This window comes from Liolophura sinensis, chromosome 13 (assembly GCF_032854445.1).
Source record: "Liolophura sinensis isolate JHLJ2023 chromosome 13, CUHK_Ljap_v2, whole genome shotgun sequence".
Classification (NCBI taxonomy): domain Eukaryota; kingdom Metazoa; phylum Mollusca; class Polyplacophora; order Chitonida; family Chitonidae; genus Liolophura; species Liolophura sinensis.
The window spans coordinates 7351813-7366726 of record NC_088307.1 but is presented as its reverse complement, the minus strand read 5'-3'; the positions used below and the strand labels follow the sequence as shown (position 1 = coordinate 7366726).

Here is a 14914-nt window from a genome sequence, read left to right as displayed (position 1 = left end):
AGTTATCCTCCACATTGGGGGAAACGATGCGGACTCTCATAAATCAGCCGCAGCAATTTGCGCTGATATTTTAGACAACGTTGGTGAACTTAAATCGAAATTCCAAATTCCAAGGATCTACATCAGCCGGCTTCTTTACCGTCAGGTATCTCGGCGAATTTCGGTCCACATTTATAATACAAAAATCCATGTAATTAACAAGAAGCTGACAAACAACTAATTGACCACCCTTTGGAGACACAGGGGACTGATCCGACCACAAAAACAAATTTTAACCAACGACAGAGTGCACCTAAACACTCTGGGCCAGGAACTGTTCTAACGGTCTATGAAACGTACTGTCTGCGCCGCCATGGGAGGCCACGAATAAAAATTGGAAATAGAAAAGGAAATCAAGTAAAGAAGAAGACAGGGAAAACAATAAGAAGACCCATGGGACCAAAGAAAATTAACACCAAGGAAACGAAGACCACAAACATGAAAGACCATCAAAACAATAGGACTATCAATAGGACTTCAACTAAGTGGATGAGGCCTGACATCCTTGCTCCTCAATTATACTTGTCGCACCTGTTACAGGCACGGGTTTTCAGTACGCTGGTTTTTCCTGGACGGCGTCCAGTATAAGTGGCGGGAGCTCCTGAACTCCACGTCACAGAGGAGGAAGCAAGAGAACAAAACTGTTAACCAATAAATAAAAGCACTACCGTTGTTTTCTCTCTGTCTAAATTTCTTCATAGGCAACACAATGTAATTCTTTAATTTAGATCTATGTACTTCTAATGTAAAGATAACGTTAATCTCTGTAAATAGCTTACTATTACCTATCCCCTTTCTGTTAAATGACCATGGCAGCATTTGAACTTATAAAATAAGCTATACACATGCTACCACAAAAAGGTTTAATCCCACTAACTGACTCATGTACATATGTAAATAGCATACCAACGCACTGCCATTATCTATCCAAAATATTCATGTGTTAAAAAAAAAACAAAAAAAAGACTGATTTGATGGGCCACGATATCCGCCAGGAAAGTGACCCTAAAACCAGTATTTAAACCAAACCAACGCAGGGACTTGCTCCAAAATATTGAGTCCACACCTTGATTTATCACTGACCTGATGACGGATTGGAATATATCCACCTGAGGTATAATGGAGCCTTTGTTATTATCTTACAATCTGTTTTAATTTGGAATTATAAGACTAAACGTCCTATTTTCTCTGCATGTCAGTTGTAACCCTCTGTAAACAGGGGTCCCTAGTGCTCCTATGAAATCATGGGGTTACTACTGAAACATACAGACTTCATTGGGGCCATTCTCTTATAACAGTTTCAAGGCATTCATGAATACCTCAACCCTGATGTCTGGAATATACCAAGTCAATGAGGAAATTACTAATACTGCCTTTACTTGCACTGGCCTGTAAAGTCATGGGGTTACCTCATGAAATCATCGGGTACAACGGCCACCCTGCGAAGTCATCGAGTACTGGTGCAAGTCACACAGTGTGTATATTTCGTTGATGTTGATGGCCACCCCTCCAGAAAAGACTGGGTCATTATAATGCTGTAAACATCCAAGATACCCAGTCCCCCTTTTGCTGTGTCACTGGTTAATCCCAAGAAAGCTTGGGTAGCAGCTGAATCCACTAATCTATGATTCGCGCCACTTGCTCTCGCCTACCCCAAGAAATCATTGGGTACTGAATTTACTGGCTTGCATACAAAAGGAAAGCACAGAGAGTTAATAATTTCGAAATGAGAGAATTTTAAAACACCTGCACAAACACACAGATCATATGTCATCTTCTTGAATAAAATATTGTTTGCTATGTTTCAAATGAAGATTACTGTGTTGAGTTGTTCTCTCACTACCTCATTCTTACGCTCTTATCTCAGGCTGGTGAATTGCCTACGCTAGGTACTTGCTATGGTTGTTGCCGCACACATCGGGTACTTGGTTGATCAGCGATTGATTCACGTATGCATACTTTAGTAAAGCTTCAGCGAGGCTTCATCGCTACACTATATTGATATATTAGATTGGTGTTAGATGCAAGATTTATAATTGGGAGGAGGAAGCCACACCCTGTCCAGGGAAAACCACCGCGCAGCAATTGTGACTTAAAGCTGCAGTCTTACCACAGTGGTCGTTGTCAGTTCAGGTCCAACACATGCTAGATTCCTCTCCAGTCGTATATATGGAAGTAGAGACAGACAGAAAAGCACGAGGCAAAGACGTAGGCTAGTATGAACAAACAGTTCTGCAAGCTAAAGAGTGCAGATTGAAAGTAGCTTGTTATTATTACTACACTACTACATACTGCTACATTATGTATATATATATCGCTTAACACTGTCTATATATTCTTTACATTAGCGCTAATTTAAAGCAGTTAGATTTTTAATATGCATGTGGACTTATCGTTATGTGGGCTTGACCCTTGAACCCTGACGTCCACACAACCCTCTATATACGTTTACATACGTAGGCCTGTAGGTCCACATAAAACTGAGGAGTCCACATATGTATGGGTTATGTACAGCAAAGTATGTTATGAGCTACTAGCATACGTTTTCATATTCTTTCTAACATAAATTTCATACCTGTGGCTTTACGCTATCCCTTCCTTGGGTTACTTCTCCCTAATGATGTTGAAAATACAGTGAAAAGTCAACTTTATATCAGGACTAATTCAAAGCAGTTAGATTTTTATTATGTATGTGAACTTTGCATTATGTGGAGTTGACCCTTGAGCCCTGATGTCCACACAACTCTATGTATGTTTACATACGTAGGCCTGTAAGTCCACATAAAACTGAGGTGTCCACATAAGTATGGGTCTACATGTGCAGTAAATATTTACACTAAAGTATGTTATGAGCTACTAGCATACGTTATGAGCTACTAGCATACGTTTGCCTACTCTTCCCAACGTAAATTTCGTTACTGTGGCTTTGCGCTATCCCTTCCTTCGTTAACTTTTCCCCAATAATGATAAAAAATACAGGACCAAGTCAACTTTTTATCAGGGCTAATTTAAAGCAGATTTTTAATGTGTATGCGGACTTTGCGTTATGTGGGTTTGATCATTGACCCTTGAACCCTGATGTCCACAAAACCTTCTATATACGTTTGTATACGTAGGCCTGTAGGTCTACATAAAACTGGGGTGTCCAAATATTTATTTATTTGATTGGTGTTTTACGCCTTACTCAAGAATATTTCACTTATACGACGGCGGCCAGCATTATTGTTGGTGAAAACCGGGTACAGCCCGGGGGAAACCCACGACCATCCGCAGGTTGCTGGCAGACCTTCCCACTTACGGCCGGAGGAAGCCAGCATGAGCTGGACTTGAACTCACAGCGACCGCATTGGTGGGAGGCTCCTGGGTCATTACGCTGCGGTTCCACTCATGTCAGAGAGGAACCCAGCATGAGCACCTGGTGACATGCTATACCATTTAAGCTTACTGCTTGGAACAGACAAGATGCCTAGATGTACTCTTCTGCTTTTTTGAATTTCATTACAAGCAATTCACTTTCAGAGCATGAAGCAAGAGGATGTATCTCTGGTCTCCCTTTCATTTTGTGCATGCTTCAGCTAATAAATCCAAACACAGTTCTAACGGATTTGACAGACATCTTTCCAGTTTATTTCAAACAAAGCACTGTGATGTGAAAAGTTTAAAGATGTCATGATTTTCAAATCACAAATGGGATTAAAAATATTCAAGAGAACAGTGATCACCAACTACAGTAATTGAAGACAAACATTCAATGAATAATATTTTTATGTTACCACCTCTGCAAGAAGGGTTGTTTGCACTTTTCCTCTTATTTGGAGGTGACATGAAAGAAAACCTTTACAGTTGTTATGCTGAAAATTGTGGAGTGCTAAAAAACAGAAGTTCCCCAGTATTTAGAGGCCATGTGATAGGAAACCATTATAGTTTCCTATAAAGCTGAAAATTGCTGAGTGCAGTTTACCATGGGAATGGAAATCATCCTTGCTACACAGTGTTCTTTATGTCCTTTGTTATGGGCTAAGAGCAAAAGAACGAAGCTGCATTGCTTCCACACTAGTTTTGTTGGTAAGCCCATTGTATGTGACACCTGGCAGTCACGGGTTCAAATCCAGTTCATTCTTTTTCAATCTTTTCCATGTTTTCTCATTTTTTTTACTACCATGAAGTTGTTATTTGACTACTACATACGGTAAATAGGTAATACCAGATTTGTCATCATTTGTCACTCTGTCTAAATTTCTTCATAGGCAACACAATGTAATTCTTTAATGTAGATCTATGTACTTCTAATGTAAAGATAACGTTAATCTCTGTAAATAGCTTACTATTTATCCCCTTTCTGTTAAATGAACATGGCAGCATTTGAACTTATACAATAAGCTATACACATGCTACCACAAAAAGGTTTAATCCCACTAACTGACTCATGTACATATGTAAATAGCATACCAACGCACAGCCATTATCTTTCCAAAATATTCATGTGTTAAAAAAATAAAATAAAACACTGATTTGATGGCCCACGATATCCGCCAGGAAAGTGACCCTAAAACCAGTATTTAAACCAAACCAACGCAGGGACTTGCTCCAAAATATTGGCTGAGTCCACACCTTGATTTATCACTGACCTGATGACGGATTGGAATATATCCACCTGAGGTATAATGGAGCCTTTGTTATTATCTTACAATCTGTTTTAATTTGGAATTATAAGACTAAACGTCCTATTTTCTCTGCATGTCAGTTGTAACCCTCTGTAAACAGGGGTCCCTAGTGCTCCTATGAAATCATGGGGTTACTACTGAAACATACAGACTTCATTGGGGCCATTCTTTTATAACAGTTTCAAGGCATTCATGAATACCTCAACCCTGATGTCTGGAATATACCAAGTTAATGAGGAAATTACTAATACTGCCTTTACTTGCACTGGTCTGTAAAGTCATGGGGTTACCTCATGAAAATCATCGGGTACAACGGCCACCCTGCGAAGTCATCGAGTACTGGTGCAAGTCACACAGTGTGTATATTTCGTTGATGTTGATGGTCACCCCTCCAGAAAAGACTGGGTCATTATAATGCTGTAAACATCCAAGATACCCAGTCCCCCTTTTGCTGTGTCACTGGTTAATCCCAAGAAAGCTTGGGTAGCAGCTGAATCCACTAATCTATGATTCGCGCCACTTGCTCTCGCCTACCCCAAGAAATCATTGGGTACTGAATTTACTGGCTTGCATACAAAAGGAAAGCACAGAGAGTTAATAATTTCGGAATGAGAGAAATTTAAAACACCTGCACAAACACACAGATCATATGTCATCTTCTTGAATAAAATATTGTTTGCTATGTTTCAAATGAAGATTACTGTGTTGAGTTGTTCTCTCACTACCTCATTCATACGCTCTTATCTTAGTCTGGTGAATAGCCTACGCTAGGTACTTGCTATGGTTGTTGCCGCACACATCGGGTACTTGGTTGATCAGCGATTGATTCACGTATGCATACATCAGTAAAGCTTCAGCGAGGCTTCATCGCTACACTATATTGATATATTTGATTGGTGTTAGATGCAAGATTTATAATTGGGAGGAGGAAGCCACACCCTGTCCAGGGAAAACCACCGCGCAGCAATTGTGACTTAAAGCTGCAGTCTTACCACAGTGGTCGTTGTCAGTTCAAGGCCCAACTCATGCTGGATTCCTCTCCGGTCGTATATATGGAAGTAGAGATAGACAGACAGACAGACAGACAGACAAGCATGAGGCAAAGACGTAGGCTAGTATGAACAAACAGTTCTACAAGCTAAAGAGTGCAGATTGAAAGTAGCTTGTTATTATTACTACACTACTACATACTGCTACATTATGTATATATATATCGCTTAACACTGTCTATATATTCTTTACATTAGCGCTAATTTAAAGCAGTTAGATTTTTAATATCCATGTGGACTTATCGTTATGTGGGCTTGACCCTTGACCATTGAACCCTGACGTCCACACAACCCTCTATATACGTTTACATACGTAGGCCTGTAGGTCCACATAAAATTGAGGAGTCCACATATGTATGGGTTATGTACAGCAAAGTATGTTATGAGCTAGTAGCATACGTTTGCATATTCTTTCTAACATAAATTTCATACCTGTGGCTTTACGCTATCCCTTCCTTGGGTTACTTCTCCCTAATGATGTTGAAAATACAGGGCAAAGTCAACTTTACATCAGGACTAATTCAAAGCAGTTAGATTTTCATTATGCATGTGAACTTTGCATTATGTGGACTTGACCCTTGAGCCCTGATGTCCACACAACTCTGTGTATGTTTACATACGCAGGCCTGTAAGTCCACATAAAACTGAGGTGTCCACATAAGTATGGGTCCACATATGCAGTAAATATTTACAGTACAGTATGTTATGAGCTACTAGCATACGTTATGAGCTACTAGCATACGTTTGCCTACTCTTCCCAACGTAAATTTCGTTACTGTGGCTTTGCGCTATCCCTTCCTTCGTTAACTTTTCCCCATTAATGATAAAAAATACAGGACCAAGTCAACTTTTTATCAGGGCTAATTTAAAGCAGTTAGATTTTTAATATGTATGCGGACTTTGCGTTATGTGGGCTTGATCATTGACCCTTGAACCCTGATGTCCACAAAACCTTCTATATACCTTTATATACGTAGGCCTGTAGGTCTACATAAAACTGGGGTGTCCAAATATTTATTTATTTGATTGGTGTTTTACGCCGTATTCAAGAATATTTCACTTATACGACAGCGGCCAGCATTATGGTGGGTGAAAACCGGGCGCAGCCCAAGACCATCCGCAGGTTGCTGGCAGACCTTCCCACTTACGGCCGGAGGAAGCCAGCATGAGCTGGACTTGAACTCACAGCGACCGCATTGGTGAGAGGCTCCTTGGTCATTACGCTGCGCTAGCGCGCTAACCAACTGAGCCACGGAGGCCCCGGGTGTCCAAATACATATGGGTTATGTATAGTAAAGTATGATACGTTTGCATATTCTTCCCAACATAAATTTTGTTACTGTGGCTTTGGGCTATCCCTTTCTTCGGTTACTTTTCCCCAAAATGGATAAAAATAAAGGGCAAAGTCAACTTTACAGGTTGAAGAAGCTAACTGAGTAATCCAAGGCCATTTCCACTCAATCAGCTGGACGGAAATGAATGACAAACACGTAGAAAGAAAATGATTTACATGTATAAAACCATGGTTAGCTTTGAACTAGCATAATTCATCAAATGTTATACTAGAGAGAAGTCTCATGTTCGTGACATTTCACTCCGAGTGGTCAGCTTGTAGCCTCTCCCCATTATGGTCCCGGCCTTGAAACCGGCTCATACTCATTCCACAATGGATTTAACTGGGAAAGCCTTGGCTGTTTGCCTCGAAAATAACATCAACCAGCTAGTGGTCAAACATTTTACTGTTAACAGTGGGGAGAATGATCGTTTCCATCGAAGTACAGACACCAATGAACCATAATATCACATATACATATTTATATGATTGATGTTTTACGCCATACCCAAGAATATTTCACTTATACAAAGACGGCCAGCATTATGGTGGGAGGAAACCGGGTACAGCCCGGGGGAAACCCAAGACCATCGACAGGCTGCTGTCAGACCTTCCCACTCATGGCCAGAGAGGAACCCAGCATGAGCACCTGGTGACATGCTATCCCATTTAAGCTTACTGCTTGGAACAGACAAGATGCCTAGATGTACTCTTCTGCTTTTTTGAATTGCATTACAAGCAGTTCACTTTTAGAGCATGAAGCAAGAGGATGTATCTCTGGTCTCCCTTTCATTTTGTGCATGCTTCAGCTAATAAATCCGAACACAGTTCTAACGGATTTGACAGACATCTCTCAAGTTTATTTCAAACAAAGTGCTGTGATGTGAAAAGTTTAAAGATGTTATTATTTTCAAATCACAAATGGGATTAAAAATATTCAAGAGAACAGTGATCACCAACTACAGTAATTGAAGACAAACATTCAATGAATAATATTTTTATGTTACCACCTCTGCAAGAAGGGTTGTTTGTTCTATACAGTTGAAAACAAACACTTCCAGTTACAATAAGATTAAATATTGTGCAGAATAACATCACATTCCCATACGGTTAAAGTGACAGATTAGACATAATCCCACCCCTTGACCCCCCTCCCCCCTGTATATACAACACTGAATGGTACAATACTTTCTTAATTTTCAATTTTGATAGTCCATTGACAAAAATGTATCAAAGCACTGAAATGTCCTCCTATGTATATCCACTTCTGCTGACTTGTCCACTTACTTATGTGCATGATTAACAAAATACTGAACTCTGCTCTTTAAATTTACTGTTGTGCTCTCGATAAATGGAAATTTGCTTTAAAATTCAGTTATGCGTTGATTTTTAGGAATTTGCTCTTAACACAATGAATCTCTTTTGCTGACCATTTCTTTCTCTGCTGCCTTTTATATTGGAATTTCTGAAAAAAAAAAAACAAGAAAAAAAACAGTTACTTCATAAATAAAATGAAATCACAACACAACTGTAAACACTGACAAACACACACACAAAAAAAAAGTGAATCAGTTGTATATAAAGTGCATGATAATTTAACACATTAACATTTTTTTTAGTTTGGGCATAGAGACATTTAACAGCCGACAGGTTATTTTAAGAACTGATCCAAATGGAAAATTGATACTACGAACAATGTATCTAGATACGCAGCCAGTAGAGCTAAAAATGATAAGAAAAATGGTATTACCTATTTACCGTATGTAGTAGTCAAATTACAACTTCATGGTAGTAAAAAAAAGAGAAAACATGGAAAAGATTGAAAAAGAATGAACTGGATTTGAACCCGTGACTGCCAGGTGTCACATACAATGAGCTTACCAATAAAACTAGTGTGGAAGCAATGCAGCTTCGTTCTTTTGCTCTTAGCCCATAACAAAGGACATAAAGAACACTGTGTAGCAAGGATGATTTCCATTCCCATGGTAAACTGCACTCAGTGATTTTCAGCTTTATAGGAAACTATAATGGTTTCCTATCACATGGCCTCTAAATACTGGGGAACTTCTGTTTTTTAGCACTCCACAATTTTCAGCATAACAACTGTAAAGGTTTTCTTTCATGTCACCTCCAAATAAGAGGAAAAGTGCACTTTTTCAAACTTTGATCGTAATTTGTGTCAAAAATATACATCGCAGAAAATAAATAAGATCAAATTTGTGAGTAGGATATCAAACTACATCAGGTATCATAGTTAGAATATTTAAATTCAAAAACTTTTGGTCACGTGACAATTTCAGTTATCAGGGCATTTCCACAGTTTTCCAGATATGACAACAATATTGTACAGCTAACTATCCCCAAAGGGTTCTATCTATATTAGGAATTTCAGATCAATAACATACACCATACTCCTGTCAAGGCATTCTATTCATGGCCACATGGCGTCCAAAATAGGTCAGGTTGAACAATAAAAATTGTGGGAACAAAATTTTCATGTAAAAATGATAAAGAAATAGGCAGGATTTGAACCTCAGAGTGCGAGTGCTAGGACTAGTCTAGAGAGAGAGAGAGAGATAGATAGAGAGAGATAGAGAGAGACAGAGAGAGAAAACTAACAGGATTTGAACCTATGAAGGCTGCTACATGTAGGTACAATGCAAGCTTGCATTAACAACACCCCTTTGGTGAAAGTGGTATGATCAAGACACCTTTGTCCAGTATTTATGACATGGTCATACCATTTCATCCAATGGGGTGTTTTGAAAAATGTCAGAGTATGGTGAAAGCCAGTGAAAAGAAAATAAACAGATACCAGGACTGGGCCACATGTAAGGACAGGCTGTGCCTTTTATCTACTGCTCCTGCAAGGACACTGTCTGGCCAGCCAAAGCATAGTAAAGGCTTTGATGGAGTGTTGCAGAAAGCTCCATGTTAGTTAAATGTGAAAATGTTTGTTGGTTTCTTAGTGAAAACTTGAAATCTACACAACGCACGAAAATAATTCTTGCAGATTTGTAATCCTGATATCATGAAGCACCAGATAGTGTGTTTGTTCAATCATTTTTAGCAGTATTTAGACGTGATGTAATTTTACCTAACTTAAAAGGTCAATTAAGGACAACCAATCAATGAAATGAAAACTCGATATTACAAATTATGTCTTGCTGTGGTCTAAACTTTATCCAAGCTTCCTTGAATTCAAACAAGAACTGTAGGAGGATTAGCAATTTAAAGGAAATGTTAACACCACCAGACAGACAGTCAAGCGATCACCGAAATGGAAAATCGATACTCCGAATTATATATCTCAATGAAGTCTACACCTGAGTTAAGTTTCTACAGAAATAGTTCCCACAGAAATCTTGTTTGTTTGTTTGTTTTTTTAATATCAATTACTAGTATTCTTCATTTCAGTCGTTTTAGGCTTCAAAACGGCCGCATTACAAGTGACTTTAGTTTGCGTGATTGTCTACTACTTTGTACCGAACGTACTTTTTCACTTCAGGCTAAATATACCATCCTAAAAGTTTTCGGGATTTTGCAAAGTTACAAAAGAAAGGAAATAAAGAAAATAATCTCCCCCAAACCAATACAACAATTAACAGCACTTACCTCAACTCTCTTCTCCCGCCCGTACGTGCTCCATTTTCATGGCGGAAAATGGCGAAAGCCTACTTCCTGGTCAGGCGCGAATTTACCACGTGGCAACCAGACGCACTGTTTACTTCAAATACATTGCGTTTGTGTTGACCCAGATAATGTGAACTTCCTTGTTTTTTGTTGTTGTTTTTTTTATATATAAAATCGTGGAAATGCCGTAGTAAGTGGTTTTTGGCGCATTAAAACAACACGTCCACACAACCAAAGTTGGTCTACATGACGAGGCGATAAATCGACAAATGTCCACGTAACACTAGTATTATAAAGGTATATGCATTCATTTGCTTATATCTTATATATACTGGTAGTAATAATAACAAGCTACAGAGACAATCTGCACTCTTTACCTCGTAGATCTGTTTGTCCATACTAGCTATACTTTTCTGTTTGTCTCTTCTTCCACTCTCTCTGTATCAACGTCCAAGATAAAGTGGTAAGCTATATTCTGATCGTCATTAAAGGAGAAGAAAATGTAAATGTCAATCAAATACCATTGAAAAGACTATGCATTTCCTCGGACTGCATGCCATAAAAAATTCTAATATGTACTTCAAGCTGATAAATTATAAATAAAGTCAGCGACAAGATCCGCTTTGGGCAACTCCACTTTGCCTAAGAACTAGTCCTGAAGTCTTCTGTGTTAAGAGCAGAATTTCCGTCGGAAACCGTCGAAGTGCAGTTCGTACATTTCCGGTAGATCTCTTCTTCTCAGAAGGAAGTGAGCACGACAGTTCGTTTTCTGCTTGACGATCGGGTAACCGGGATGTTAGACGTAGGTCCCGAGTTTACACGAACAAGCCTGCAGTTTTAACGACTCTCATTGGCTGAGAGGCAACACACCCCCAGCATAAATTACAGGGTGTTAAAGATGGAAGACGCAATGGACTCAGCGAGTTATGCCAGCTTTGCCGTTTTCAGGCTTTAGGTGTATGGCGAGGAAAAAATTGCAAAATTATGCAGCAGGCACCACCACATAGAAAAAATGTGCTCTTTTCAGCCACTAGTGGCATGTTTTTAAGTTTTCTTCTCATTTAAGACAAATTTGTGGAAATACATCTACCTCCGTAGCTTGAAGTAGTTGTCATAGTCAACTTTCTTTACTAGGGCTACATCTGTGTAGAATTGTAATCTGAAAAATTTGACCTAGACTTGGGCCGTGCGTGAGGTTATGTATGTACGATGATGTCATCGACAGCAAAATATAAAGGGTATATGATACTTGTGTAAATGTCATTAATGCAGTGCCCATTCAGCATTATCTCCCGTGACGTAGCTCTTCTGTCAGTGAGGTCCGAAACGTCTGCTCCCAGCATGAACCAATCATCTGTCCGTAATTTGCGTCTCTTTGACGGAGCCGCAAGATACAAGGGTGGATTTAATCTGTGTCACAAACTTACGCTTTTCTTACAATTTAAGGCTGTTGTGACAGCCATAGAGAGCTGCAAATAAGTACAGGCTATTGTTAGCAAAGCGTGGTAAGTATTTATCATTTCGTGTGTGAATTTATCTCCAAGAAATAGTTATCAATTGCATGGGTTTGTCCGCTGGCTTGAAGTATGTCAGGTTTGCATGCCCGAACGTATCAACGGCTGTCAAATTATTGCTGCGTTATATGGTTTATAAACTAAGAATGAGAGGAGCTTATTGATGAAGGGTTTGATGAAATCATGCAGCTTCATACTTGCATTAAAATCCAAGTACAATTTGCACGCCACAGATAGGGTGGTCAAATCGAAACCATTTGATCTGTTCGACACAAACAACAGTGGCATGATGACAGGTAGAAACAAGTCTTGAATTTGGCGCCTGTAATCTGCTGACATTTGAACAGAATAAATCGTTCGTGAAGATAACAGATTTCTGCATAGTTCTGGAGAAGAGAATAAGTGAGTCATTTTAGGGAAAGAATGATAAAAAATGATGATTTGGTTTTAGTAGACAGCATTCTAACGATGACTTTTAATTACTGATTCAAGAATACCACTTACCATCCCTCATTTGGACAACATATTTGCCTGATGTTAACAGTTCACTGACGATGCCTTTGTCCGAGATTGCTCTGATGTTAGCTGTGGCAAAATTTTATTTGGCCAAGAATGGCTCCAAACCAGCGTCTGATCGCGGTCCATGTAAAAGCCTGATGCAGTTACCTTCCCTTGTCCAATATGTCAATGCTATCAGTTTAGTTTAGGAATCTCGAGCCTACACGGCCCATTAAGTATATGTGGCTTATCCACACTGTGCTCGTGATAAATTGACAAACAAAAAGATAAGGAACATTTAACTCTCTGCAAACGTATGGCCTTGGAGACATATTTCATGTACAATTTTTGTCTCCAGTGACTACATTAGTTTTTTAAATGGATTGATAGACAGAAAGATAAGGAACATAAGTGTCTGCAAAGTTAAGGCTTTGGAGACATATTTTATATGCAGTGATTCAGAACAATCACGGAATACCTACCGATAACTTGGCAATAGGGTCTCATGTAGATTTATCTAAAAATATTTGACAGCTCTCCATTAGCCGCAGGTTGAGAATATCTGAAGGCAATATGAGAGTGCAGTCACCCATTTAGTATAGCCAACAAATGTTTCAGTGTTGAATAAATATATTTTTTACACTTAAAACATGTTTCCAAAGTTTAGAACTTGGTAGCTGTTTGTTATCAGAAAAACATGATCACAATTTCTGATTGGCAGTATAACCAATACAGTTTTTTATTTATTTAAATTATTTATGTTGAATTGATACATGTAAACATTTCTGTGTGTGGGATTGGCCTATGGTGTATGCATTTCAAGGCTTGTGTTTAGTGTTCCTGTTGTAGGAGTTTAGCTAATGGCAATGACAGTGGAGAAGGGCTTACGGCCCACCTCCCCTGTTCACGTCCATGTGGAGGATGACACACCTGTCCACGTCCACCTGAAGAAATCCAAGAAAACGGCTTCAGCTAAAACAGTTGATGTGAGTAGACCCTTTAGCAGTTTGGTTGAAAAGTATAATGACAGATAGAAGTAGACGTTTTTAGCTGCGGCTACAAATTGTTGACAGAGGCCATTCACTTAACAAGGGCTCTCATTGCAAGATGACACGAATCCATATGCTTATTTACAGAATGTGGCAGGTATTGTGAAAGCACTCATTTAGAAAAAAACAAGCTCTGTCTTTATATCTGCTACAGCTTTTAAATAATGTGAAGGTAACATTACCGAAAGTAATTCAAATGTGAAAACTATAAGGCACCCCGAAAGTGCAACCCACTGAGACAGCTAAATATACAAACTCCATGGCCAATCCATGCACAAATTTTCATTCATATCCTTGGATAAATTTTTCTGTGAAGTTGCTGACAGACACGCATCAGAATAGTGATACAGACCGCATGAAGACTACACCACATGTTTTACTACATTGAATTAGCCTTTTTGATCTTGCTACAGCTGTATTTTAAAAAGTGGATAAATTATAGTGCCGAGAATCTGATTAATAAAAAAAAATAATTTTCTTTCAGTTTTTGTCATGAACCTTCTGTTGTATAGAGCAGAAGTAGCAAAGAAGATATGAACTGCTTTCTCATCAAGATACATGGACATGTGTGCACCTTAAAATCTGACCTAGAGCTTATCGCTCAATGTGGTCGCTTTGAGTTCAAGTCTAGCTCACAGTGGCTTCCTCTCCAGCTCTATGTGGGAAGGTCTGCCAAAATCCTGTGGATGGTTATGGGTTTACCCTGGCTCTATCTAGTTTTCTCCCACGATAATGCTGGCCACCATCATATAAGTGAAATTTTCAACCACGTTATCTCTGAGTATTACACATTTTCTTTCCCCAGTCTCGGTTTGCGGTAGCAAAGTCGGACAATATAAGGAAGGCTCGGCCAGCCCATAGCACTCTGAAGACAAAGCCCAAGTCACGCAGCCGCAGCCCTGGGGGTGGACCGTGGGTGCCTCCCCCGGGGAAAACCACCAAGGGCACCAAGGTGTCCTGGAATGTGAGTTAACATTCTTCCGAACCACTGAGAAACATGTGTCTCACCTCTCTGATTGCTTGGAATGGAAAGCATAATACAAGCATATTCTGACGGCATTACTCTGTGTTGAGTGGTAAAATAATATGTTTTTGTCAAGCCCTGAAGTTCACCAACCCCAGCCCATGTAGTTTT

General features: G+C 39.3%; 1 protein-coding gene across 2 annotated transcripts in view; it reads left to right on the top strand.

Annotated features, from left to right (window-relative positions):
* Window positions 1-12103: 12103 nt before the first annotated feature.
* LOC135480107 (outer dense fiber protein 2-like) overlaps window positions 12104-14914 on the top strand; it is a 46348-nt gene continuing 43537 nt past the window's right edge. For both annotated transcript variants that reach the window (XM_064759865.1, XM_064759864.1), the window contains exons 1-3: window positions 12104-12223; window positions 13580-13716; window positions 14585-14743. In XM_064759865.1, coding sequence (XP_064615935.1) covers window positions 13591-13716; window positions 14585-14743 — 285 coding nt within the window. In that variant the 5' untranslated portion in view covers window positions 12104-12223; window positions 13580-13590. The remainder of the gene's footprint in view (window positions 12224-13579; window positions 13717-14584; window positions 14744-14914) is intronic.